Here is a 26,186-nt window from a genome sequence, read left to right as displayed (position 1 = left end):
GGGTCTTATATTAATGTGGAATTTAAAGTGTAAAGAAAGCTTCTTTCTCATCTCTGAGTGATCACCTGAATAGCATAAATGAAGAGCCTAGAATTGTTGTTTCAGGTAGGAATACATTTTGATTATGCTGCAGTTTTTTGTGTGTAAAAAATATCTTTGTAGTAAGGGAATAATTAATCAGATCAGGGTGTGTAAAACATTGGTAATACTTTAATTGGGGAAGAGATACACTAATTAATTGATGAGATTTGCATAGGCCACTGCTAAGGTCAAAAGAAGAACAGTCAACATCTCTGTAGACTCCACACATCCTGGGCTCAAGCTGTTGAAACTTTTACCTTTGGGTTGGTGATACAAAGTGACATTGCCAAAACGCAGCCACCACAGAAACACTTTGTTCCCCAGGCTTTTTCTGTCATGAACAGAAGGAATAGCTAGAGTAGACAGCAACTCTGTGAAAAAGAGTTAGGAAATTTCCACAATCACTGTCATTTTATCTACTTTACAAAAAATACCTGCAAATACATATAGTTCTTTTATACTCACTTTATTTAATCTAAAGTTAATATTTGTACTATGTGTGTGTATATATATATATATATATATATATATATATATATATATATATATATATATATATATATATATATATATATATATAATTTTTTTTGTTTTGTTTGTGAATATAATCTTGGCCAGATTCTCCTTGATCAGAGGTGACTGGTGATTAAGTAAGAAAAAAAACTTGTGGTAATAATTTAAAACTGAGATGGTCTGTATCATAAATACATCAAACAATGACATGTATTTTGCTGCACTTCGAGTTCAACAAAAATCTTAGAAATGTTTGATTTGATGCATAAGTTGTCTTCTGATTTCTTATTTTTATTTGAATTCAAAACTATGACGTCTGAGATGCATTATCTTCCTGTCTACTGGTAAAAATCTGAATTGGTAGGTCAGTCCTAACCCCCCAAACCCCCACCCCAGCTATCTAGGAGAAAACATCTACTTAGTAAAAAACTCCAACAATCAGAAAAAACTTTTTTTTTTTCTCCACCAACAATCACATGCAAAAAAACAAAAAGAAAAAAAAAAGATGAAGACAATATGAATCCAAAATATTTGCAACCTTGTCTGAATTTAATTTCCACAGAGGCTTTTTTTTCTTTTAATTTCATCCACATACCAGGCGAAGAACTGCCATAAAAAACCCCAAAGTGTTAGCATCTACATATGTTGACACAACACAACAGACGGTTGTGATTGAAGCACCAGCTGGTGTTTGGAGTGAAAGCCTAAACCTAGTTTACCATAATAAAATTCACAGAGGGAGACGCTCCTCAAGGCATGTTGCTTTACTTGGCTTCTTAACACATCCAAACCTGAAACGCACATTAATTTTTGGGACAAATATAACATCTCCCAAGTTGCTTCACCAAAGCAGCACTCTATGTGTTTGCACAACTTGCAGGAGGCTCTGCTGAACAAACTGAAAATCTGAAGCCAACCAGGACATGTACAGCTAAATCAATAACTTTTATCTTAAAAGCCAAACTATGCTAGGTTTGGTAAACATTTTTTTCGTCATCTCTGTGTTACACATTGTTTATCTTTTTTACCAGGAGGACAATAAGGGTAGAATAAATCCAACTGATCTAAATATTTTTGTAGCCATCATGGAGCGCTACATTTGCTCCAGACTGAAAGAGTTATTATGCGTGCCATCAACCAAATTCCCCATTCTGACACAAATTTTAAATCTAAGTTGTATCGACCTAAGACTTAACCCAGTGTTGTCTATCACGTCAACATCTATAACTGTCTTCAGCAAAAGGACTACAAATTTTTTAGCTCAACATCATATGGTAAACAGATTTTGAGGCACCTAAGGTACAAATTCAAATGACTCAATTTTCTGTAAACTGGCAGCACTGTATACCTTGTTGTTTCTCCAAACAATCTTTTTCTCTTATCCTTCCAGTTGTTACACCTTTCAACAGAAAGCCAAATATACCTTAAAATGCACTAATATGAACCATAGAGAACATTTAGAAATACTGAAGAAGCTAACATCCATGCTTTTCCTTCTCTCTCTTTGAGTTACTGCCAATCAGTGGCAAAAAAAAAAGAAGAAATGATGCTCCTGAACTGGGTGCCTACCAAAAGCCAGCCACTAGCCAGTCAAGAATTATTGCACCCAGCTGCATTTCCTTTTGAATATTCTGGAAGTGCTCTATGAAAAAAGTGAGTAGATTGGAAAATTTCTGCAAATAATTTGGAGTTACATTCCACATAAAACATTTTTGAATACTAAGCCTGAATAGGCATGGGTCCACTGTATACGAAATACTTTCTTACAACGTTAATATTTACCATTTTATCAGTTTGCACTTTTAAAAAGTTTTGCACATTATGGTTCGCATTTTGTTTCATCCATGTCTTTTTGAATAAAACATGTCTGAGCAGATGTCAGGTTAAGATTATTCATTATTATATTTTTGAGCTTATTTCTGAGAGAAATCAGTAGAATGGAGTCCAAATAGCACCTAAACATTTGCCTCCTCATTAATTATGTGTGCTCGTAAGTATTAACTGGCCAATGTTTAATTAAGTTGTCTTTTTGTACCTTGAGGAATGGAGTATATCAAATATATATGGTGCAAATTTATATTTTATTTTTGTATGTCTACTAATAATCTAGAAATTTCGAAACTGGAGAAAGGGAAAAAATGTATGGGGACAACAATGAGAATTTAAATTAAAATAAATACTTGCTGCCCTTATGTTTTCCTTAAAAGAGAAAGTCAATTGAATGTCATTGTACAAGAAAAGCAAAATTATTCAGATTTTATTCAGGGCCAACCATTATATTATAGAAACCCTAAACTATCAAAGTATTGTGAGAATGCGAAAAAAGGCCAGCAATAAGAACGATAAAAGAGTTAAATGGTTTTTCACTGCATTGTTTGATTTTGAACTATCTGTACACTTTCTTTCAGAAGATGTAGAAAATAAATTTTCAAGATGTGAAAAGATAGAATGTTTCACCCTTCCTGAATATCATTTAACCATAACACATTAATTTGCAATTTATGAATTATTCAGCAAGGACTGCATGATGACAATTAGTCAGATTAACCAAGACAACACAAGAATATTCAAATGTAAGGTGAAGGAATATAATTTTGATCTAATCACGCAGTATTGTTTTCAAAGGATTATGATGTATTTTCATAGGCAGAACTGTAAAGATGGCTTATTTATTAGGTTATCAAAGGATTACATGTTGGGATAGCACAGACTGTGACTGTAGTAATGTTTATTGATCTAATTATGCACATATTCCATCTGCTTTTGCTATAAAAAAGGAACATTAAGTAGCAGCATTACATTTATGTTGCTGTATTGTTCCTATGCACTCAGACTCAATTCAAGTATTTTATTTTCTAGAATTTAAAAGTGTTGAAGCAACCTTTTAAAATATTTTTAATTACAAAGCTCAGGTTTAATTGCAAAGTTTAAAGGAGATACTGAAATAAAAATGTATTATATAGTTCTAAGATTGCTTTATCTTTTCTTTGTTATTGCATTTGACATCTTTTCTGGCCATAGTCATTTGGTGATATTGGTTTTCATGTGTTATTTTTTCCATTTTATCATGGAAAGATGAAGATTTAAACTACAAACTTTGTAAATAATGTTATGTTCCATATTAAAGTGCAAGTCTAGAAATATTTGAACCTTTTTCAAATGATCATTAACTCTCTTCACCAAAATTGCATCTCTGTATGTATACAGCTTGTTACCCAGTATCTGCAAAGGCCAGATTCATTTTTTTCTTGTAAATTCAATAATAAACAACTTTATTGTATGTCCCTGCATATCACATAGCCCACCGCATTGTCTAAACCCAAACATCTGTGTGGTTGAATAAAGAAACTGCTCTATATTCAACGTCCATTGTCAAAACATCTTCTAAAACATAATAAAATTACCATTATCTGCAGCAATGTAATGCATTTCATTAACAATATGGCAAAGCCCCCTGAGAGACTATTGCCTGGAAGATGGCCATGTGGTGCGTGATTATCTGGGGAACATAAAAAATTAAATCTGTTTCGAGTACACGGCATCTCTCCTGTGAGTCTCCCATCTTCCCTAACATCCTTCTAATTCCTGTTTACCATTTTATTCCCAAACCTGACAGCCTTAAGTGCTTCTGACATACAGGATGCACACTACATTGCTAGATAACTAGAGATTCATCTTCATCTACACATTTATCGCTACACATCTGCCAGAATCACCTGAATTCTTGCCTTGGGGGACAATAAATGATGTTTCTATTCTATTCTATTTGTCTCTACACAGCTATCACTACTGGACAGGGATGCTCTGAAGCATTACTATGACTTCCAGGCAGACGAAACATGCTAGTAAAATTAAAAGATTCTTCTCAATCTAAAAAAGCCTGAGATATGAATAAGTTTTGCTTTTATCATATGTTCAGGTTTGTCATCACCCTGAACAAGTTATGCTATGGGAATGCATTCCTTCACCAGCAAGAAAGCAGTTGGTACACCTATATTAAATAGTCAATATTAAGGGGGCGGTGTTATGCATTTTCCATAACACCGCAACACTTTGTAGCACAATCAAGTAATTAAGCTATTATAAAATACTGCTTGTATCAAAGATGATGTTAAAGAAATTTAACTTTGTAAATTAGCACCTTGAAATTGAGCCAGTGTCTCTTTAAGAAACTCTAGCTTTTTCTGACAGTCCGCCTTCAGGAAGTTATCTTCAAAGATGGTGCCAGTCCAATCAAGCGTTTTACAAAGCAGAATGGTTGCCGGGGGAGATTCAAGAATTTCTCAAACAAGCTTATAGTAATTGAATATTTCTGTATATAAACTGGGTCAGTTTGTAAAGCGCCTTGAAATGACAACTGATATGAAATGTGCCAATATAACTATACTGAATTAACTTTATGCATCTTCCATAACTTTATCAGTACCATAAACATCTCTCTTACGTCCACAAAACTAAACTGTTTTACAATTAAGTGTGCATAAAATTACTCAGGATTTCCACTATTAAACATATCCTTTGTCCATGTTTCCAACACTTTTATCTTCCTGCTCAGATATAGAATTATAAAACTAATCTCGGTGTCCAATTGTGCTTAAATAAATAATATGTACAGCAAAAAAGAACTGAAATATTAGCATTGTATTCAGAGAAGTCTTTCAGAGCGGTTATCCACAATAGCTAAATACAACACAATCCCACCCACAGAACTGGGATTTCAGCTGCATCAACAGTGTCTCTTGGAAGCTCTAATCTGCTTTGTTTGTGCATGGAAAAGGGACCGAGATTCTATTAAAGAGATAAAATAGTTGCCATAGCCAACTGATACATCAAGGGCCAGAGAAATTACAACCCTTACTTTAGTGGGTTTCACTAAAGTCACTTATTTGTCCATTTCATCATGCTAATGGCAGAAGCTATCATCCCATTATAGCTCCACAGCTGAGCGAGGTTAAACAAATGCAGTTTGTTTGAGGTTGCCTTTCTTCCAAGTCAGGTTTCACTGTTCTCTCCATAGTACATCACAACAAAACATCACCTTGTCTATAGCTACTCTATATATGCATCCCCTTTGAACCCTGCTGCATTAACCACCTCTGCACTGTAAGACTACTTAAGGCACAAGGATGCTTTTATCACTGCTTTTAACAGAGATTCTTTGGCATGCAGCTCTATTGTGAAAGTGAAATCCCACCTTATCTTCAAGCAAAATTAAAATGTCTGCTCTTTTAGAGGTGGCATGGAATTTCAAGCATGACTAAAAAATATGTATGCATCGAAAGTTATCACCATAAAAACCCTCTTAAATAAGGAGCAGAATATAAAAAAATCCTTCAAGAAGCTGTGAAATCTTATGTTGTGCAATAAATAACATTTTGGCAAGTCTGGGCCAAATGAATCCCTGTTTTAGAAAACAAATAGTGTTCATTATTTCTGCTTGTTTCCAGAGTTGTTACATTAAACATCTACTTGCATTGTAAGCCCTTTAAACGAATAACTGAATAATACCAAATAAAAATCACATCACTCGGACATTTTGTAGATAGTTCATCATTTATCATGCATCAACAGAACCTAGGCTTGTTTCAATTACCGTTTCACTAAACAAAGGTTTTTGTATATAATGAGTCCACATTCTCTAAGCCCCACAGTAACCACACAATCACTTATGTCAACACAAGGGAAATCCATTTCATCAGGATGTCCAGTCAGTGCTTCATTACCATACACAGGGGCAACAACTGTGCAGCCATGTGGTTCCTGAGAGCAGCTGCTGATCACTAAAGTGCACAGTATTTGTAGAATTTCACTGCAAAGTACAGTTTTTATACATGTTCAATTGAAAACAAAATGTTCACGAGTGAAATAAAGTAAAACTTATTTTTCTAACATTGTATTCTCGCCTTCACCCCTGACATCATATGTGGTTGCATTGGGATTACAAAATATTAAGCAAAGGAACTGTTTATTTGCAAAGCTCATAATGACGTTTTTATCTGCCCTCATGATTTAGAAAAGGCTGTTTTGTTCCTATAAAAATTAGAACTTATCTATGAAAAGATTCTGGCTTTTGGTTAGAGATTTTCAAAAGGTGAAGTGGCGATGTGCTGTGTTTAATCTAAAGAATTGGAGTAACAAAACAGTCGAGAAACATATGGAAGGTACAGAAATGCTTCTTTAAAATAGTGTCATGTCTGCAATTTCTGTACTTTACAAGTGCAGCCAACAAAATTAACTGCAGCTTAGTTGTTGCATTTTAACCGCTTCTGCTGATGTCACAAAGAAAGGAAATGAAAATTTCAGTTGAAATAAAAGCAACAAGGTACTTTAAAATTCATCAGGAATGAAAATGTATTACCTAATATTTCAAACTATAAACATAAAAATTCTAATATTTCTATACAACCAACAACAAGAAACCAAAGAATTACAAATTACAAAGAATACAGAGACTGATACCTTATATCAGTTAACGTTTTTGGCTCAATTTTCTGGTTTAAGCTATATTTGCAGAGATTATAATTATGAGCCACTGCTTGACTTGTCTAGTATGCATTGACTTGAAGATTTTTTTTTATATATGTTGTATAGAGAAAACTATTAGATTATATTATATGTTGTCAGACCCTGGCAGCAGTTTTGATTGTTTTTTGTATTTTGTTTTCTTTTTTGAATGTATATAGAAAATAATCCTAGGTTTTCCAAGCTGTAAGGTTCATATAATAATGCAGCAGCCACACACCAACCGTCAGCTGCTAGCTCAAAAAATATTACTGCCTTGCTGAAAACATAAATTTTAACAAAAAAGCAGAAACAGTCATGGCATGGAAACTTTATACTTTCCCATCCCCCTTATCAACGCTGCTTGTAAACTACACTGAGGAAAGCATTGGCAGCATGTCCATTGACTGCAGCTGATTGCAGACAGGCTACAAAGCAGATGGCTATACTCATTAACCAGCTAATGTCGGCTTCTCTTATCAGTGTTGCTATATCAGAACATCAAAAGGTTGCATTAATCTGTACAATTAGCCTAAGTAACTGCAAAATTTACTTATATATTTTATTGTTGAATTGCAATAACTATTACATCTGGGAGTGATTGTGGAATACTTAGATTATGTTACACATTTTGTTTCAATTTGTAACAATGTAAAAAATATTTTACATATTTGTAGAGATAACGTTTGCCTAAACAAAACTGACATTAGAATTCCTTCCTGTCCTGCTGAAAATAAAACTTCAAAGCTTTTTTAAATATTTTAGCTGGACATGTTAAATGATGCACCGCTTGGAACTTCAGTTCTGTTGTAAAAAGTTTGGCACAAAGAAAAAAAAGGAGCTTTGAAAAGCAAGTTAAACAACATCTTATATTTCTTTCTTTTTTTTATTTCTGGACATGTAGAAGTGAAATATTTAATCTTGAGTCTGTTTTTAAATTTATCCAGGATCTGATATGTTACTTTTTATTTAAAAAAAAACTGTCAGGTGCATTTTTAATTTGGTCTACATGTCTTATAAGATTTAGCTGCTGGAAATGTAACAGCCACATCCATCAGAGATTTAGTGGTAACTGTGATTCTTACAAGCATTAAAATGGCCATCTGAGAGCTCCCTTTATGAACATGGCCCCTGGTTTCCTTAGAGAAACTTGTGCAATACTGAAAGAACTGCCTAGGGTTAAAGAAATTGCATTCTCATTTAAAGCTACTGACAAAAAAACATCACAGTCCTTCATTCCAGTTGCTCAGAGGCGTTTTTGTAAAGAGTCATTTTTCTGTATAGCAAAGAGAAAGGAGGGGAAAAAAGTGAAGAGGACATTTTGTATCTCTGTAAGAACGCTGATGTTCTCCACTGAATTTTGACAGAGACTTAGTCACAGTAACGATGCACCATATTATTTTATTCATGCAACAATAGAGCCACATTTTCTATGCTTAAAAGCATTTATAAAAACAGTAATGTGACACTAAAGCAAGAAATGATCAGATGGAGTCTCTGGAAAAAGAAAAGAACATTGCTTGCCAAAATCAGTGTTTTATATTTCTCCACTTGTAGTGTTATGTTGCTCATTAACTGGACCATTACCATTACCTTTCCATTATAGAAAACCTTGCCACTGTAAGCACGTAACCAAGGAGCTCATTAATATTTCTGCTAAGGTGTACGCTTTTAGAGGATGGCTGCTGTGTTCAGAGTTTACAATATTTGAACTAAAGCTCAAATTAGAGGAATTGAGTAAAACAAGAATAGAAAGTGGGAAAGATGACCTGAAAGTCAAAATGGGGCTGTGCAACGACTAGTGAATCGCTGACTCACAACAATTCAGAGTAGATTGCCTGAGGATAATGTTGAAACAGTCAGAGATCCAGAGTTGATTTCAATCCAAACTGAACAAGAAAAAAAAGTCTCCTCTTTTAGAAGAAGAGCAATCACTTCTTCTTTCATGCACAAAACTATTCACCTGACACATCCGAACCACAGCCAGAAAAGATATGCAGTGTAGCCATTCTCCAAGTATTTCAAATATGTGGTTTAAAAGCTGAAATCTTGCTCTGAATTCAATGCTAAAATAGTTCACAAAGAAAAAGCACTTGGGGAAAAAAAAGCATTGCCTCCAGAAAAAAAATGTGTTTGAAAAAAAAAAAAAGCATTTGAAAATCTAGAGGAAGTTTTGGAATTTCCACTTGTCACCAATAAGTTTTCTAAAAGAACATCTGTGAAGAAAAAGCTATAAAAAGGGGTATTTATCCATTTGAAAAGCTGTAACAGGAAAGCCTTCCCACCTCTGCCACTTAGCAAACAAATCATTGATACTTAGCTGGAGCCACATTGCCCCCTACAGGTCAATGAATAAATTTCTTCATAGACATGCATTTATTGTTAAATGAACTGATTTAACTAGAAATGTATCTACTTTACACTACTTGTACCACTGAAACCAACTGTGTGAGTTTAAATCTAACATGAACTATAAGAAATATGAGGAAGATCAGGTAATGTGGTATTCATTTTCAGAAATATTTTTAATAAACTGTTACAAGTGAAATATTTAATACTAATATTTAAAATATTGAAAATCACACACAAAAAAAAGTTTAGATAAAAAAAATCTAGAGAAGAAACCTAGGTGAAATCAGAGGATAGGATAACCCATCAATTGGTTTAGCACCTGAGTTCAGATTCTCAAAGCGATTGCAGGGAAGAATTCTGTCCTCATTCCGAACCTTTCTCAAATACGATCCGATTAACGGGAGCGCTAAGTGCAGGACCCAACGTAACCCACTAACCGGAGTCATTTCACTGTTCATCAGAGCAGCAAGTTCTCTCAGGCAGAGGGATTGATTGTCCTCCTCAGTGTGACAGCGTAACAATCACAAGTTTGTTGAAGAAGTTACCAGGCCACTGTTATGGTTTCTGTAGTTCCATCAGTGGAGCCTTCCTCTGACAGAGATATGGGAACCTTCCAATCAAAATACTGAAACAGCTTCAGGAAACTCAGTGTAAAGATCTATGAAAGTATTTCACTGAAGTTGGCTTATTTTAGTCCAGAATCACATAAAACACAATAGATAAAATGAGAAAATTTTAGTTTTCTATTTCTTTCACTTATTATTAATTAGTATTTTATAGTGTAAGAAGTGCATCAAGTCCCCATGCTGTTGGTTTACATTCTTAAAGGCTGAAAATGGTTGTAGTGCATTGACTTAATAATCTTAAGTATATGAGGAAGATATATTATTTATATATATGCCTATATGTATATATACCTATATATAGGTTCTGCAGGTTCCTCTCTGAGTATTAATGCATATTAAAGAATATTTGGTAACAATTAAAGTAACCATTTATAAGCAAGTTTAGTGGGGATCTCAAATATTCAAGAAATGTAGCCATCTGCGGGAGTTCATGGTCTTTATCCTCCACGAATACTGGAGATCTGGTGTAATCTTTATGCAATCCTGGCCTGAATAACCAACCGGGATTATCCCTGGCTACGCCACACATCCAAAGCAAAACACAGGCTCATCCCACTTGAGGAAAACTAATCCAAAGATGGGTTCCCAGTAAGGTTAGGGTAGGGTTAGCGGTGATTGTGGTTAGAGTAAAAGGTCTGTTCTCAGAAAATGAATTTAAGTCTCCCAAAGTGATGAAAAGAGAGCTGTGTGTGTTCCTGTGTGCACAACAGTAATTCCATCTTTACACCACTAGCCAACAGAATGAAAGAAATAAAGAGAAAAGGGATAGAGTAAATTGCACATAGCTGGGAGCAAGGAGGTTATGGCACAAGGTGTGAATCTCCAGAAAGAATGATGGGCACATTGAGCCAGACTCCCCAGGGGCTGAGCATGTGGAGCATCATGTTCATGGCTGGACAGAAAACCTAATGTAGAGTCTGTGGTGACACGATCCTTTCAGAGAAGCTCTTTCAAAGTGGTGTTTTATCACCCAACAAAATAAATGGAGAACTGAAGATTTTTTTATTAAAAATGTGATGCCAGTTTTAATGTGCGAGTCTGTTTGGTTTAAGTGCTGTGTCTTTTCCTCCTTCACCTATGGAGGAAAGAAGATATTCCCCAATAAATAATGCAGCACTCTCCCATAAGGCTTATGACACAAAAGTTCAAGAGTCACTGGATAATTCAGCATACACTTGTACTCGTACTTGTATAACAAAAACATACAAGTACGACTGAGCCAGGCAAACAATTTATCCACCATTTACAGCACTAAGAAAAAAAATCTATCCTTACAGAAAACTGAGGTTAGATACAAACAAATATTGACTTTATTGCTTTTACACACAAACTAGTGAACTTTACATAGGCTTTATTATTATATTGACCAATCTTTACAGCTATAGCAGCTTAATTTCCTCTGGGACAAAAAGTTTTAGGACAGTGTTTATGGGAATATTTGACCAAACTTCCAGGAGAGCATGTGTGAGGTCAAGTATTAAAGTTGGACAAGAAGGCCTAATAATTTTTTCTTTCAATGCTCTAAAGGGTTTATGTGGACACTCTGATTCTTTTACACCAAACTCACTCATTCATGTCTTTAACCTTGCCCTGTGCACTGGTGGACAGTCATATCGGTACAAGAAGAGGTCATTCCTCAGAAGAATAACAATTTCCCAGATGTCTTCAGATGTTACATCAAGACTTGTGCCAAGCCTCAACACCTATTAAAATAGGGGGACATAGAACACATTCATTGCCATGTTTGACAGACCCTTTTGTGTTCAAAGGAATATGTACAGAGCATAAAATTAAGGGACACTCAATGATTAAAGGTCTTTCTTTATCACACATAAAATAGACTGTAAGGAAATTGTCAGAAATCTGCTGAAGAATATGATTTAATGACAGATATTCTACCTGTAGATGTCTCAAAGCCACATCTAAAGAACTCAGACAGCAAAACAAAAAATTAACTTGTAGGTAGGTAGGTATCTTATAGAAAGGCAGTGACTGTAAGGTTTCTTTTTTTTTTTTTTTTTTTTGTCGGTGCATTTCTTTTTTAAAAAAACGGAAAAGTGAGTATTTTTTCAGCAAAAGTTTCAGTTCTGTTTGATTGCTTTGTTGAATATCACACATAGTGCAGAGAATTTCACAACACAAACTTTGTAAGCAGTAATTAAATTATTTTGAACACATGGGCAAATATTGCATTGCATTTTTTTTTCTCTTGGTCTACTAAAAATAATCTGCGAAATCAAAACTCAAGTTAAAAGGTTTGTTAAACATTTTTTAGAAAGAGAAATATTGATGCTGATTATTTTCTTTTCTCCTCTTAATTAGGCATGAAAACTGTCGTGTCATCCAAGTATTCTGCACACACACATGCACAAGCACGCACACACACACACGAAACACTAATAGCAATTTAAGCTCGGAAGTTACTCATTGCTGGAGCCTTGCTGTATACAATCCGAAAAGGAAAGGACAGTAAAGGCACAGTAAGCGTACTGCACTGCAGTTTATCAGCTGTTCTACTTTCTTTAGGTTCTCACACATGTGACAGTGCAAGCTCCTCTTGTGTCACTGCCAGCAAAACAAAATTAAGGAAGAGTTAAAAACTCAATGAGCCTGGTAATTAAATTTTAATGGTGGACATAAAGCAGCCTGACAACCACTTAAAGCTATAGGCAGAAACTATATCTGCAACACAATCAGGGAGGAAACTCCTTTCCTCCTTAGCAACCCACACATTCATTGTGTCATCATGGGAAAATTTATCAAGAGAAAATTCCAATTCAACCAAGTCAATTATTTGAATTCCTTTTTGAGACCGGAACCCTCCATTATTATTATTACTATTATTATCATTATTGTTATCGTCACAGCTCTGATGACAGACACTCTCAGTGAGAGCCGGTTGGAGATGTCCTCAAAGGAAGTGGGTCCAAGTGGAAAACCACTTGGTTTTCCAAGTGGAACCAAAATCCTTCCCACTATGTAAATGTTATAACTTTCTTTATGTGTCCTTTTGAATATGCAACCTCTGCAGCTTTAAACTACATCAGCAATGCTTTCAGGGATGTGTGTATATTAGAGCCACATTTATAAAACATATGGAAGTGTTAAAATCCCTAGTCTTTTATTGCAGTGGCAAAATGTTGCGCTCAAATATACATGAAGAAAATCCTATTTCAGTTCATTATTCAGTAGTAAAAAAATCTCAGAAGTCAAGAAATGTTTAATTTTAAAGTAACAAGTGACAAAATTATTGTTTCTACTAACAAACCCAATAAACAAAAAACGTAACTATTTTTATATTCATAGTTTACAAGTTAAATATGATAGCATTCCTTTTTGCAAGTGATACCTCGGCTGGACTCCCACAACTTAAAGCTCTCTGTTCAATAACTCTAGCAAACATGTGGCCGCTTGGGGTCACCAGGTGTCCACAACAACAGCTGGATTGTTGTGGACAACATCCCATCTACATGCCTGCTGGTTGCTTAAAAGTGATTCAAGGACAAGAGAAGGGATTTTCTGTCTAGACAAACATTTTGAATTTGCTAGATACTCTAGATACTACTGGGACTGGGTACTTTTGTCAAATGAGACTAAGGTACTTTTTTCTTTTTTTTAAATACCAAAAGTGCGTTTATCATGAAGCAATAAAAAGCATTTAAATCCCACTTTCTAGTACAGTGGATGATCCGTACTGCAACAGTGCCCTGCAATATTTGTTAAATCACAAAGCCATCATGAACTTTTGGAAAACCCGAACTTTAAAAAAAATGTGGGTTTTACTAATGTATCTTTCAACAACCACTTAGGTCAAATTTAACACTCAACACTTCACGGAACAATTTCAACTGTGATTTATGCTGACAATATGTTAGGCTTTTTACTCCCAGAGTCCTATAATTCATAGATTTGAAGTGAAGTCGAAATGAAAAAACAGCAAGACAAAATGAAAATACAGCAGTCAAACTATTAGTAGCAATGAACGCATGAAAGTACACACACACAAATCTACTACTAAATGTTTGGAAAAGGGCTACAACAATATGTCAGCATGAGCATCATTTATATAACTCAGTGACAGTTAGAATAAATAACTTTTGTCAATGAAAAAAAATTGCACATAACATTGCATTCACATGCAAATTATCTTTCAACCAACACTGCAGTGCAAGGCTCACAGAGGCAGCAAGTAAGTCTGGACAGCAAAGTTTAGCACTTTATATTCCTATCAGTCCTGCCACCTGTGCAAAAAGCAACCAGACCACCAGAGAGAATAGAGTATAAGGGAGACAAATTCTCAAAAATCATAAAAGCCCACAGAAAGCCCTTTGAACCTTTCAGACCTCGTGATGGTCCGCTAAACAGAACGGATTGCTTCCAGGCCACAATGGAGCTTAATCACAGCCTGAATGTTTGGCAGCATTAACTGATGAGCTAACCTGCCTGCACAGAATGAAAAAAATCAACTGTCACAGAAAAAAACTGATATTTACTCTGAGACCATAACCCTGACATTACAGGCCATAGTAATGCTCTTTACCTCCCAATTACTAAATGCAACATGTATTTTATATCAAAGACAGGGAGAAATAAGAACTTATTCTAAAGTTTTTCTATGTCTCTATTACAACTATCAAACAACAACATTTAAGGTTCATAAAGAGAAAGGGTAAAAAGGGTAAAAAGTTTACCACAACAATTAGGATGAAAAAGATTCAGTGAGAAATCCAGTCTATCTTGCACAGCAAGGAGGATGTTAAGAAAAGTTTAAAGATCATAAAAGCTCACTCATCAAAGCAAGACTCTGCAACACAGTAAACTCAAGTACACTCAAGAGACAAATGGTTCACCAAGGTGAATATTTTAGGCTTGTTACCCATATTTACAGTGATTATACAGCAGATATTCGGTTTTCACGTTATCACAATACTCAAACAAAACACCACGCTGCTTGACTTATGATAAGAGCTCTTCAACGCCGTGTGTTAAAAGGTCAAAATGCCGATCATACAAAACAGCTTCCATGACATTTAAATGTCTCTGGTATTTTAAATGTTACAAGTTTATCTGTAATATTATGTTGATGAATGAGCAGTGTTCTTCAGTCCTCATTAAATGTAATCCAAAAGATTTGATTAACCTCATCAAATTCAGTGTTATGTTTTTTAAGTTTAAGTGGCTTTTATTTGCATTGCACAGGAAAAGGGGAGAAAAAGGAATAGGGAGAGCGGGAAGGGGAATATCAGTAGCAAAGTTTGGGTTTGAATATCAGATGACTGTGCCAAGGATTAATAGCATAACAGAACCCCCAGAATCAAACAGAAAAAAACATGTGACCTAACAGAAGACAAAAAAAGAAGAAAACTTAAATTATAAATTATGGTAAGCAAGACCAAGTACACTTACTTAATCACTTAATCATAATCACACACCACTCCTGTAACACCTCCAGAACCAGTTATTCTTTATGTTCACCAGCAGAGGGCAGCAAAACACAACTTAAAGTTGAACTTTTGACAAACAACCAGCAGCTTAAAAAGGTTAGAGGGCAGAGCTCCTACCAGCATTGACTATGGCATCCACCTCCAGGACAGTAATATCACCCTTGTAGAGAGATACTTTATCACCAAGGCCTCCTCCACCTGTAAGCTCCTTCTCATCATCTTCTTTGTTCCTGGCTGAAGTAACGAACAGAAACATGCCACCAAGCATGTAATGGAGTTAGATATCTGCTGGACATTTGAAGAGTTTGCAGATGTGCTCAAAAAGGCATGAAGGTTCACTTTAATGTGTAGGTGATAAACAATTAGTTTCATATCAAACAACAACATTTCATAGAGTAGCAAAACAAAAAAAAAAAGATAAAAAAAATAAAAAATATTTAATTATAAAATAAACTGACAGGACAGAAAAAGAAATGTCAAAGAATTAATAGCTTTAGCAACATTCACAAATAAGATATAAAGCATGTTGATGAGCTTTAGTAAAATAATTTTTGTTTCCTTCTAACACTGAATGTGATCTTAAATACTCAATGTGACACAAGCACTTACTCTTTTTTTGGATAATGCAGAAAAGGTTGTTGATGAAGACATGTGAAAAGTCAAATAAATTGATCTTTTATAGCACTAGTGTAACCCACACAGTAAAAACCAAACCTTTAATTTAATGATGATTAAGTTTGTAAAACAAAATTCCGTTTGAAGAAAGAATTATTTGTAACTAAAATCACTGGTTGCACAATTACAGGCGCTTAAGCTGTCAATATTTTGTACCAAGCCCTATTGCCAAAAGGACACCATGAAAGCCTAATGGCATTCTTCAAGGTTGGAGCATTCAGACTTTTGGCTTTTCCTTTCTTAATCATCCTTGGCTCTCTTTCATGCCTTCATGTCTTTTTTCCCACTCAGCTCCCACAGGTTTTCCAATTGACAAACCCATTCAGTGTTAATTTGCCCATACATTTTGGATCAATATCAAGTTTAAATCACCCGATGGCCTATTTCTAATTTTCCTGTAGATCACCAGATTCTTATTGAATTTGTCCTGTTATTTGAAGAGCTCATGATCACATGAACTCTCACAAGTAGCTGTATGTAATATTTTAAACTGCAACCTTTTTTTTTTATTGCAGATGCAAAGGTCTGCTTTGATGCAATATTTAATGGGTTATTACATTTAAAAGAATATTAATTAATGCACTGCATGAAAATATATTTGTACTCTTACTACTCTCCTTGCCCAAATTTTAAGCTTACAAAAAGTGGTGGGAAAAATCTGATGATGCAAAATGAGAAGGTAAAAAAAATTAAAAGAAAGAAAAGCTACCATCTTCCACCAACTTGGCATTCAGCAGCTTAAATAACAAACAGAAAGTCTCTCACATCTATTTTCCTCTCTCCAAGTTGGAATGTCTTCCAGTTGTGTAAAACCTTTACGATATTCCTTGCGCCTCTCCTCTCGATCTAGTTGAAGGAGTCGTTCTGTGAACAAAAACAAACAAAAAGTTATTTGACAAACTCTTCTTCTTCCAAAAAAATGATTCCACCTCTACCACAGAGACTAGTATATAACCTTTACTGTTACTGTTCAATAGTGCTTTTATGGACAATTTACAAAAAAATAATAATAATTATCGCTCAGAAATCTCCCCCACTGCCTTTCTTTCATGATGTTGTAACTAATCAGTAAACCTTTATAACTACTTACCCTGGAGATCCATCCACTCAGTGTGAAATATTTATTTTCTACATAATCTTTCAGATTTGGAAATAACCTCCATTATAAATAGATGACATTACAAAACTTTTGATTGCCCTGTTTTACGCCCTTTTTCTAATGAGATAATCCTTTTGTTCACCTCTATTCTTGAATACTTGGCTACTTTACAATCACATACGGTGATACATTTTGTTAGGGCAACAAAAGAAGCGAGTCATTCTGAAATATGCCTCTTAAACTTTGTGAGATTAGATTGAAAGTCTTAACTGGATTTAAGTCTGAAGTTAACTGGGCTATATCTAACACATTCATATTCATGGATCTACACCAGCATTTCTCAACTGGTGAGTCCTGATCCAAAGATGGGTCATAAATCCTATTTCAATTAGTTGTGAGCAATTGCATGGACAGAAAATGATGAGAAAAACAATAGTGGATTGTTGATCAACCCTACAGCAGGTGGTCTCCCTGTAATGAGAGTTGGCATTAATTTGTTTCACACCACAAAAGAGGACATAAAGTTTGTTAAATGCTAATCAATCACAGCAAAAGGTTTCAGCTTTGTAAGACTAGTTTCCTGAGAAACAGAGGGATGATTATATGTGCAACACCTGTGAAATGAGCATGGAAATCATAACTAAAAGTCAGCTGGGCAGGCTATCATGTCATGGCAATACAAAATTTGCTAAGGTAAGCTTTCCTCAGTTCTGCTGCTGTACTGCAATACAGCAGCAGAATTCCTCCAGCCCTTCAGCACCTGTCTCTATGAGAGCAGTTTTCCAGCTCTGGTTCAGCTGAAGAAAAACAGCAGAAACAGACTGGATATTGAGCTTAACCTCAGAGTTAGATTGTGTGCTGTATCTCCAGACTGCGAGGTTCTCATCAGGAGCAAAAAATGTGTGCAATAAAAACAGTGATTAAAGAAAGTGATTATTATTTTACCTCTAGTCTATTGCTGCTTATAGTTTAAGAGAAAAAACTAAGGATTGGAAGATGTTTATTTTATGAAATATGCAAGTAAATCAGCAACAGACTGTTAAAATTACTGTTAGTGATTGCTCTGATTATCATTTTAGTCTTATGAATAAAGCATGAATAACTGACTAAGTAAGATCTTGGAAATCCCAGAATCAAGACCGGTGGAGAACCACTGATCTAAACTATTCACTCAAGACTCTCTTTGTAGATTTAAGGCTATAGTTTATCTGGAAGATGGGTAAAGTGTTCTGAAACCTCTAATAAGATTTATTTTTTTATTTTTAAGATTACCCTGTGTTTCGGTCCGCCTGTCTTCCTAGGAACTCTGACTACCTTCCTTGGGCACAAATTTGAATTACACTGTCACATATAATTCTCGTAAGGTAATTTGAAAAAGTACAAGAAGTTGTGAATACTTTACCAAAGCACTGTAAAAGTACTTAGGGTGGTGGATATCTACAATTTACATCCACTTACAGGTCATATTAATTTGGGAATAATGTCACTGTAAAATGAAATCTTTAGAGGAAGAAATACTGAGGAAGACCCTAAATATGGAGAAAAATATAACCTTCTTCAGTATATCTTTTTTGGCAAGATCTCACAGTCAGCCAGTCATACATTTAAAGCATTACTGCAGCGCAGGGAATCTGTTTTATTCTTAATGTACTATCTTTCCCCATTGCCTACTTTTCTTATTTCCACAGCTGCTTTTATTCTACATGGATGAATAAAAAGGCAGATGAACACAGCAAAGCTTTTTGGACTATAATAAAACACTGAGTCACAAGGTTGAACAATTCATCACTGACAAATTCCAAAGCTCAGCTACCCTGACAGGTAACTGTCTCTAAATCTATTTTATACAGCATATAGACCTGTTAAGATTTGCTGTGCCATATTTCTAAATGCAGGAGTCAGTCCCCATCATTTTCCAGACATCTCTGAACAACACAGTATAGTGAAATATATTAATGGAACTGAGACTGACGGGGGCATTAAATCTGATTTACCACATTTCTTGGAGTTCAAAAGATGCTCTGGTCCCAAGTCAGAAAACTAGTGGGTTTTGTGACCTGTGACCTGGTTGACAACCATTAACGACAAAAGCATGAATAAAACCATAAGTTTCTCTATTCCATGCCTTAAAACCTGAAAGAAACATGCAAGCAAACAGGAATGGTAAAGTTCTATGTGTGACGGAAGAGCAACTAAATTATTTATTCCTGCAACTTTCACAAGTTTTATAAATGCACAGCAGCCACATTGAATCTGAGTCAGGAATCACATCAGTGAGACTCAAGTTTGTGGGCGTTCTGTCTGATTTTTGCCTAAGAGTACAAACAGAATAAATAGCAAGATAATTTATTTAAAGTTTAACATTCAGTTCTTTAAGTTAACCCAACATTTTGGTATGAATTAATGCACTTACAAATTAGATGTTTCTTTTCCTCCACTTAAATTTAGTAGATTGTTCAACATTCTTTAGATGATACAATCAACTGATTTGAATGCAAGCACTTGCATTCTGTCCCAAAACAAATATGACATCCTTAAAATTATTCAAATCACTAAAATATTTACTTAGCAGCATTTTTGGTTCAAATGTTAAAATATTGTTTTTGCCTACAAATAATTGATAATTATTCCATCTGAAAATGATCAATATTTTAAGTACTCATTAATATTTGCTGACAGTTTTATGGTAATGTTTACAAAAATATAGATGTTCAGTAAAATAAATAAATGAATAAATATTGCAACAGATATTCTGTTATGTGTTGTGTGGAAAAGCTTAATGCAAGTTTGTTTGGGACCTCTCACAGAGCTCTGCTCAATATGTCATTTGAAAAAATAGCGGATGACATAAATCCAAACCTACAAAGACATGATGCTGAACCACTTAAACATACATAAAAGTGCATTATCCCTAGAAATATGGCTGGACTTAGGCCATTTTCCAAAGAAACATTGTAAAAGTCCCTATATGTGCAAAGGTGGTGGCAACATACCAAAAAACACTTGCAGCTTTAATAACAGCAGAAGGTGAGAAACGGAGGCCATCATGACGTTTTTGTCTTACTTTAATTATGGCTTCATTCTATAATGTGTTAAGTAATTCCAAAGCAATGCTCACGGAGTGACAAGGACAGAAGTGACATAATGCAAACTAATGATTTGCAACAATGTTGTACCTCAGGAAGAGACGTAATAAACAAGCTCCATTGTGAATAGGTCAATAAATAAATATCTTCCAAGTTTGGTTTCCTTTTTATACTCAACAGGTCCACGAGTTCTTGCACTCAAACAAACAGTCCATAAAACACTTTTCGCTGCATTTAAATATCGGAAATATAGATTTTCTATTCCTACTGCAAATTAAAACACCTGAAGTGCTTCATTACAACGCTAGTGTTGTTTGTAATTGAGAGGTGGAAAGCCGTTTGTGGTTACAACGGCATTTCAGTATTGGCTGCTTGTACCTCACTGAGCAAATGCTGGAGCACGACACAGGTGGAAAACAGGAAATACTAGTTAGTGGCTTTCATTAAAGTCCAGAAACGTGTCGAAAATGTATCTGAGCGCCCATAATGTGAGCTAATAAAGAGATAAGAAGCAGTGAAAGGTGCTGCTGCGAATGTCAAGCATGCAGACAAGCAGAGGCGCAACAGTAACATTTGTGCAGCTTCCGTATGGCATTGACAGAATAGTCTAGAAAATAAGTTGTTAAACCAGGGAGCAGGCAGAGCATTTGACAGTCTTCCGGTTATAATTCATGCTGTCTGTCGCAGAAATGATAGCCACATTACCCACCTCCAAAACAACCCTTACCTTTTTCAGTCTTCCAGTCCTTTTTCTTTTTGCTCATGCTGCCGGAGTGATAAGACTTCGAAAGGTTGCTTTTTGATTGTGACAACCCCAGGCTCACAGTGAGTGGAGTTCCAGGGGTAAAAGAAAATAGAAACGTAAAGTGAAACAGCCACTGGACGGTTGTCTCACCTGTGAAGCTGTCAAATTTCTATGGACCCCTTAGTAACGTCAACCTATCGTGATGGCGCCGTAAATTATGTGTGGGAATTCTGACCACACGATTGGTTCAGAGGAATAGGAAAGTCGGCCTGTGATTGGTCTGTTGGAGCAGTCCGTCACACTGTCCCAACGTTCAGAGTGGAGTGAGGGTAGGTTGTTTCCGGTGGTTCGTCCCTCCAGCGTGTGAGCTGTTGGAGACTTGCGCCGGTGTTGTGCTGAAAAATGTACCCAGGTAGTTTAGCTCGCTTTGAAAAGAACCCAGTTTACAAAGGCAATATACATTGCCGAAATTATCAAGTCAGTTATGGCTTTTATGAGCATGGATTAATTTATAACTTTTTAATGTTACCAATTCATTAATTGCTTTCAGATTTTCTTTCTGAAACGAAGGGTTCTTTTTATGGACCACAACGTGTAAAAATGCAATATTTGTTAAATTATTCCAAATGAAGAATACTGCCACGCTAAATCTGAGATTATTAATTGATGGTCAAAATTTGAGAACTTGTTTTCACTTTACTTTGCTATTGCCTTCTGCTTTCAAGGTTACCTTTTAAATTGAACTTTTAAAATACATAAAAGTTGCTATGAACCTTCAGGGAGCTTGTAGAGAACAGTTTCTACATTGTATATTCTCATAAGTTTTGCTTTTAATATAGACTATACAATTCATGTGAATTATGAGGGCTATATGCTCTTAGGGACCTTTTAGAAAATGTTTTCGAAATATTCTCAAATATAGTCCTGTGAAAGTTGAGGGTAGCTTTTAGACAACCTCCAAAAATAACATTGTAAAGGTTTTAGATAACCTTTAGGGATCACATTAAAAAGGGTTACATATAAGAGCATTACCGGCAACCCGGAGTATCATTTTCAGCAGATTGTTGTACAACAACAGCACAATGTACAACACTTTGAAGAAAAGGTAAAAAATGAGTTGCAACACGATTTAATTTCCATTTGAGATCAATTTGAATTTCAGATTCAATTGTAATAAATTTAGTTTAAATTCCATGTGACTATGGCTAACAAGCCAAGCAAATTACAGCATTTGAATTTGAATAATCCAAGCATACCTCAAGCAATATGGTTTTATTTGAGAACATTTATGTAATTCATTGTGATTATTGTTTATGGTTATTATTAAAGCTGAATGTGTTGATGGCATTTCTGTCCTTCCTATAAAGCACAGTGCTGTTTCTCACAGGAGAGACTAGATCAGACCAGTAATTTGGACTTGTTACATGTGAGAGGCTGGTTCCAGAGACCACCGTCTGTCATCTGTTGTGCTAGCACTGCTCTGGTCCAGACCCATCTGCTCCTGAAACCACTGATATTATATCTGAGGATGGAAAATTAATTTAATCTAGAATGTAGGTTACCTGAATTCTGTCCAGATCTCACACTGAAATATATTCAGGTTTTAAGCAGGCTATTGAAGGACAGAACAGTAGCAGTACATAAAAAATAGACTTTACAGATGGAACAAAAGCTCTTGAGTTGTTGGAAATCATTGTATCTTACATTTCCATGACCTAATTTTCTCCAGCAACTGCTCAGTTTATGCAAATTAAAAGTATATCTTACACTGAGCAGCTATAAACAGAAAGTAACTAATTGTCATTTCCAGGAACAGAAATTTCCTCTAGTTCTCATTTCATTTGATCCCACTTTAAGCAATATAGAAGCACACAGTTATATAGTACTGTATTAATTCCCTTTTGTCAGCTTCTCTGAATAGAACCCATTATCATATCATCAATTTAAACATAAAAACTAAGTCAGGATGTGAAGTGTCCTGCAGTCGTGTGCTTTTTACTCCAAACCACTAGATGTCAATCTTGTATCAGCTTAAACTTTAAGAAAGGGCATGAAAGATCTTTCTCACGATTGTCAGAGAGTCTGCTGCTGTTATTCAAAACATCCAAATCCTTTGAGTGTATCTTTCAATCTCAAGATGTTGGAACTTTATTGAAAATTGCTGACTTCAGTAATTTGATTCAAAATATGTATGGCTTTAATTTCAATGATTAAAAGTCTGATAAAATTATATTTCATACGACCAATAGAAAAATAATTTCTGCAAAGTACATCTGTGGCCACTTTAATAGTGAATAGTATTTTGAGATGTATTGTGCATTTTTATAGTGTTGGACAATGCAATTTATTGAAATAAGGCTTAAAGTCTGGATGTTTGTAATTATTTTTTTTCAAACCTGTGAAAGGTCTGTATACTGAGAAATGACAGCATAGTGACTCTTCACCAGTGTTCCAGCCTGAATACGCAATGTCGATTCCCAGCTGGGAACACCCCTTCCTTGGGCTGGAAATTTAGTTCTTTAATTTATTTTTTGTACATTTAGAGCTATCTTTTTATGAATCAGGCCTTTGTGTCATATGATGAGATTTTGTGGTAGGACCGACATGCAGACTGGGTTCCGAGTGAATGACACTGAAGTTGTGGGTTAATATGATGAAAGTTTATTACAAACAAAAGAGCAGACTTACAAAACAGAGGCAGCAAACCATTGCAGGGAACAACAGAGTGCCAAAGAGATGACAGGTACGGAAGAAACTAGTGGAGAACAAAAGCAAACTGGGAGCATATATAAACAGAGGGAAGAGTGGAAACGACAAAAGAACCAGGAGAACTAATTACAGGTAATCAGATGCAGGTGGGAAGAATAGTGGAGAAAAATAAGGCAATGATTAGTAGCTTGGCTCTGGTGAAGAATGGAGGAATGAGGGGAGAAAATAAACCAGTCCAGGAAAATGTGAGAGGAAAAGAACTCTGAAATCAATGAAACTGTAATAGAAAGAAACATAAATCTAATTGAGCAAAATCAAACACAAACAAATCAACAAACTGAACTGAGACAAGAAATAAACTTGGTTGGCAGACAAGGCAAGAGAAAAAGACAATAAAGAAAAGATCAAAAGTAAAAAATAGCTTAAACCTAAAAGGGATAATATTTTCTTTTCCCAAAATGGTGTTATGGTGGCAGACTGGGTTTTGGCAACTATGGAGGACTCTGTTGACTCTCTCATAACCCAACCTTTATGTCAATCTACTATAAAATAAATGCCATGACAGTTTGTTCAAAATGTTAACTTTTAATTAGTCAACTTTTTCTAACAGAGAAAAAGTTGACTAATGACATCTGTGGCCATTAGTCTGTTAGAAAAAGTTTTCTAACAGAGCTTTTTCTTCCGCTCAGCATTTCAGCATAATTCTCATATACAGCACTCTGTAAAAAGACAGAGTTTTTAGAAATGAAGTGTTTAAGTGTTCACACTCTCCTTTACTAAACCTCTTGAAAGCCTTTGATCTCGGAAGACGTTTTATTTCCCACTTATACAGATCTTTTGACTGAATTTTCTTCATCATTTATGTTAGCATTTCTTGTTGGGGTGCTTTGATTTTAATTCACTTATGCAGTTGTAGGACGAATAACTGGTATCAATAACTGTCAGGAGTCTTTCCCATTACTGTGTACAACATAACATAACATAACATTCCTGTCTTTTAAAAAAGTTTTAGTGGTCTTATGATTTTTTTGTGTGTGTGAAACTGTGAAATTATATGTATGGTCTTTCAATCAAAATGATACTTGTCTATGTATTGCTGAAAGTTTAATGTCAATTGAAGTACTTTCAGATTCATTAGATGACATTATTTCAGAGTAATGCCTCTTAAGTTTAACTTAAAAAAACAAACAATTAAATGCTGAAACTTAGCTACTTCCCTCCAGCACTGCTTCTGTCTGAAGGGCAGTTTGCATACTCCAAACAGAGGAGGATCTATTTGTGTAAGTTTGTGTAGGCTGTTGTTATTGTCATGGATACAAGAAGATTAAAGGCACTGACTGCACCTACAAGTCACTTGGAAGAACATTGCCTCCTTATGAGCTGTTGTTGTTTTGATATGCATGTCTGTCATTTCTCCACTTTGGGAAATTGCAACATAAAGCAATTATCTCAAGGAAAATACTCACAATTATCGCCCACCTAAATGGTGCCCTAAGGCTACAGGATTCTTAGGTATGAAACGGAGCAAATTTCTGTGTCCTTATGTCAATAATCGCGGGGCAATTTAGCTCTTTCTGTACTGTTCAGCTTGTTTTCTGCAAAGGGATTACATCATAATCATGTCTCTTACAAAGTCAAGGCTTTACGTTAAACTATTTTCAACAGTAATTTGTGTGCTTTCCTTGACACAGCTCACCCTCCCAGTGCCAACAATGGGCTTCAGTGGGTTTTGAAGGTTTTAATGCAGCATCCTTCATTTGTATCATGTTTATATAATCTTGCTCAGGACAAATAAATGGAGACAGGAAATATTTCTCCCTCTAGACTTGATTAGGTTTAACAATAGGTTTTATGTACAGATGTTAAAGATTTCCTGTTTTTTGCTTTTTTCCACAGTTACATGTTTCACAATAAACACATTTTAACATCAGAAGACAACTTGGGCAAATAAAAAAAGACTGTTTTCAAATGATTTGAATTATAAAATGTAAAAAGCTATCCAAACTAACCATTTATTTTGTGAAAAAGTGAGGCTGGCTGTGTCCCCCCTACAGGCAATAACTGACATCAAGATTTTGTAATGTCTTGATTTACATTATTGAGGAAAATGTTCAGCCTACTTTCCAAAAAAATCTATTTAATCTTTTTAGCCACTAAAAGGTGGATAAAAGATTGTTTTCTTTAAGAAATCACCTTATTTCATAGGCCAGAAAGTGCATCAGTACAGGCTTTCGGTTTCACTAACGTGGTGGTATTATTGGGAAATCTTAATTTAAATGTCAGAAGAAAAATGACACATTATATCAATAAGAAAACTATTATCAAATATGCCCTGCAAAAAAGATAGATTTATGA

The 26,186-nt window shown here is 35.1% G+C and overlaps 1 protein-coding gene across 1 annotated transcript in view; it reads right to left on the bottom strand.

The window, feature by feature from the left end:
• Positions 1 to 21,316, bottom strand: part of macrod2 (mono-ADP ribosylhydrolase 2) — a 443,628-nt gene extending 422,312 nt beyond the window's left edge. Inside the window, exons 1-3 of the mRNA XM_055030012.1 lie at positions 21,105 to 21,316; positions 16,958 to 17,056; positions 15,635 to 15,751 (exon numbers count right to left, since the gene is read on the bottom strand). Coding sequence (XP_054885987.1) covers positions 15,635 to 15,751; positions 16,958 to 17,056; positions 21,105 to 21,141 — 253 coding nt within the window. The 5' untranslated portion in view covers positions 21,142 to 21,316. The remainder of the gene's footprint in view (positions 1 to 15,634; positions 15,752 to 16,957; positions 17,057 to 21,104) is intronic.
• Positions 21,317 to 26,186: the final 4,870 nt, after the last annotated feature.

The sequence above is a fragment of the Poeciliopsis prolifica genome, unplaced genomic scaffold, assembly GCF_027474105.1.
Source record: "Poeciliopsis prolifica strain line A6 unplaced genomic scaffold, Auburn_PproV2 SCAFFOLD005, whole genome shotgun sequence".
NCBI classification, from domain to species: domain Eukaryota; kingdom Metazoa; phylum Chordata; class Actinopteri; order Cyprinodontiformes; family Poeciliidae; genus Poeciliopsis; species Poeciliopsis prolifica.
Note: the sequence above shows the minus strand (reverse complement) of the source record. Positions and strands in the feature narration are given on the sequence as shown.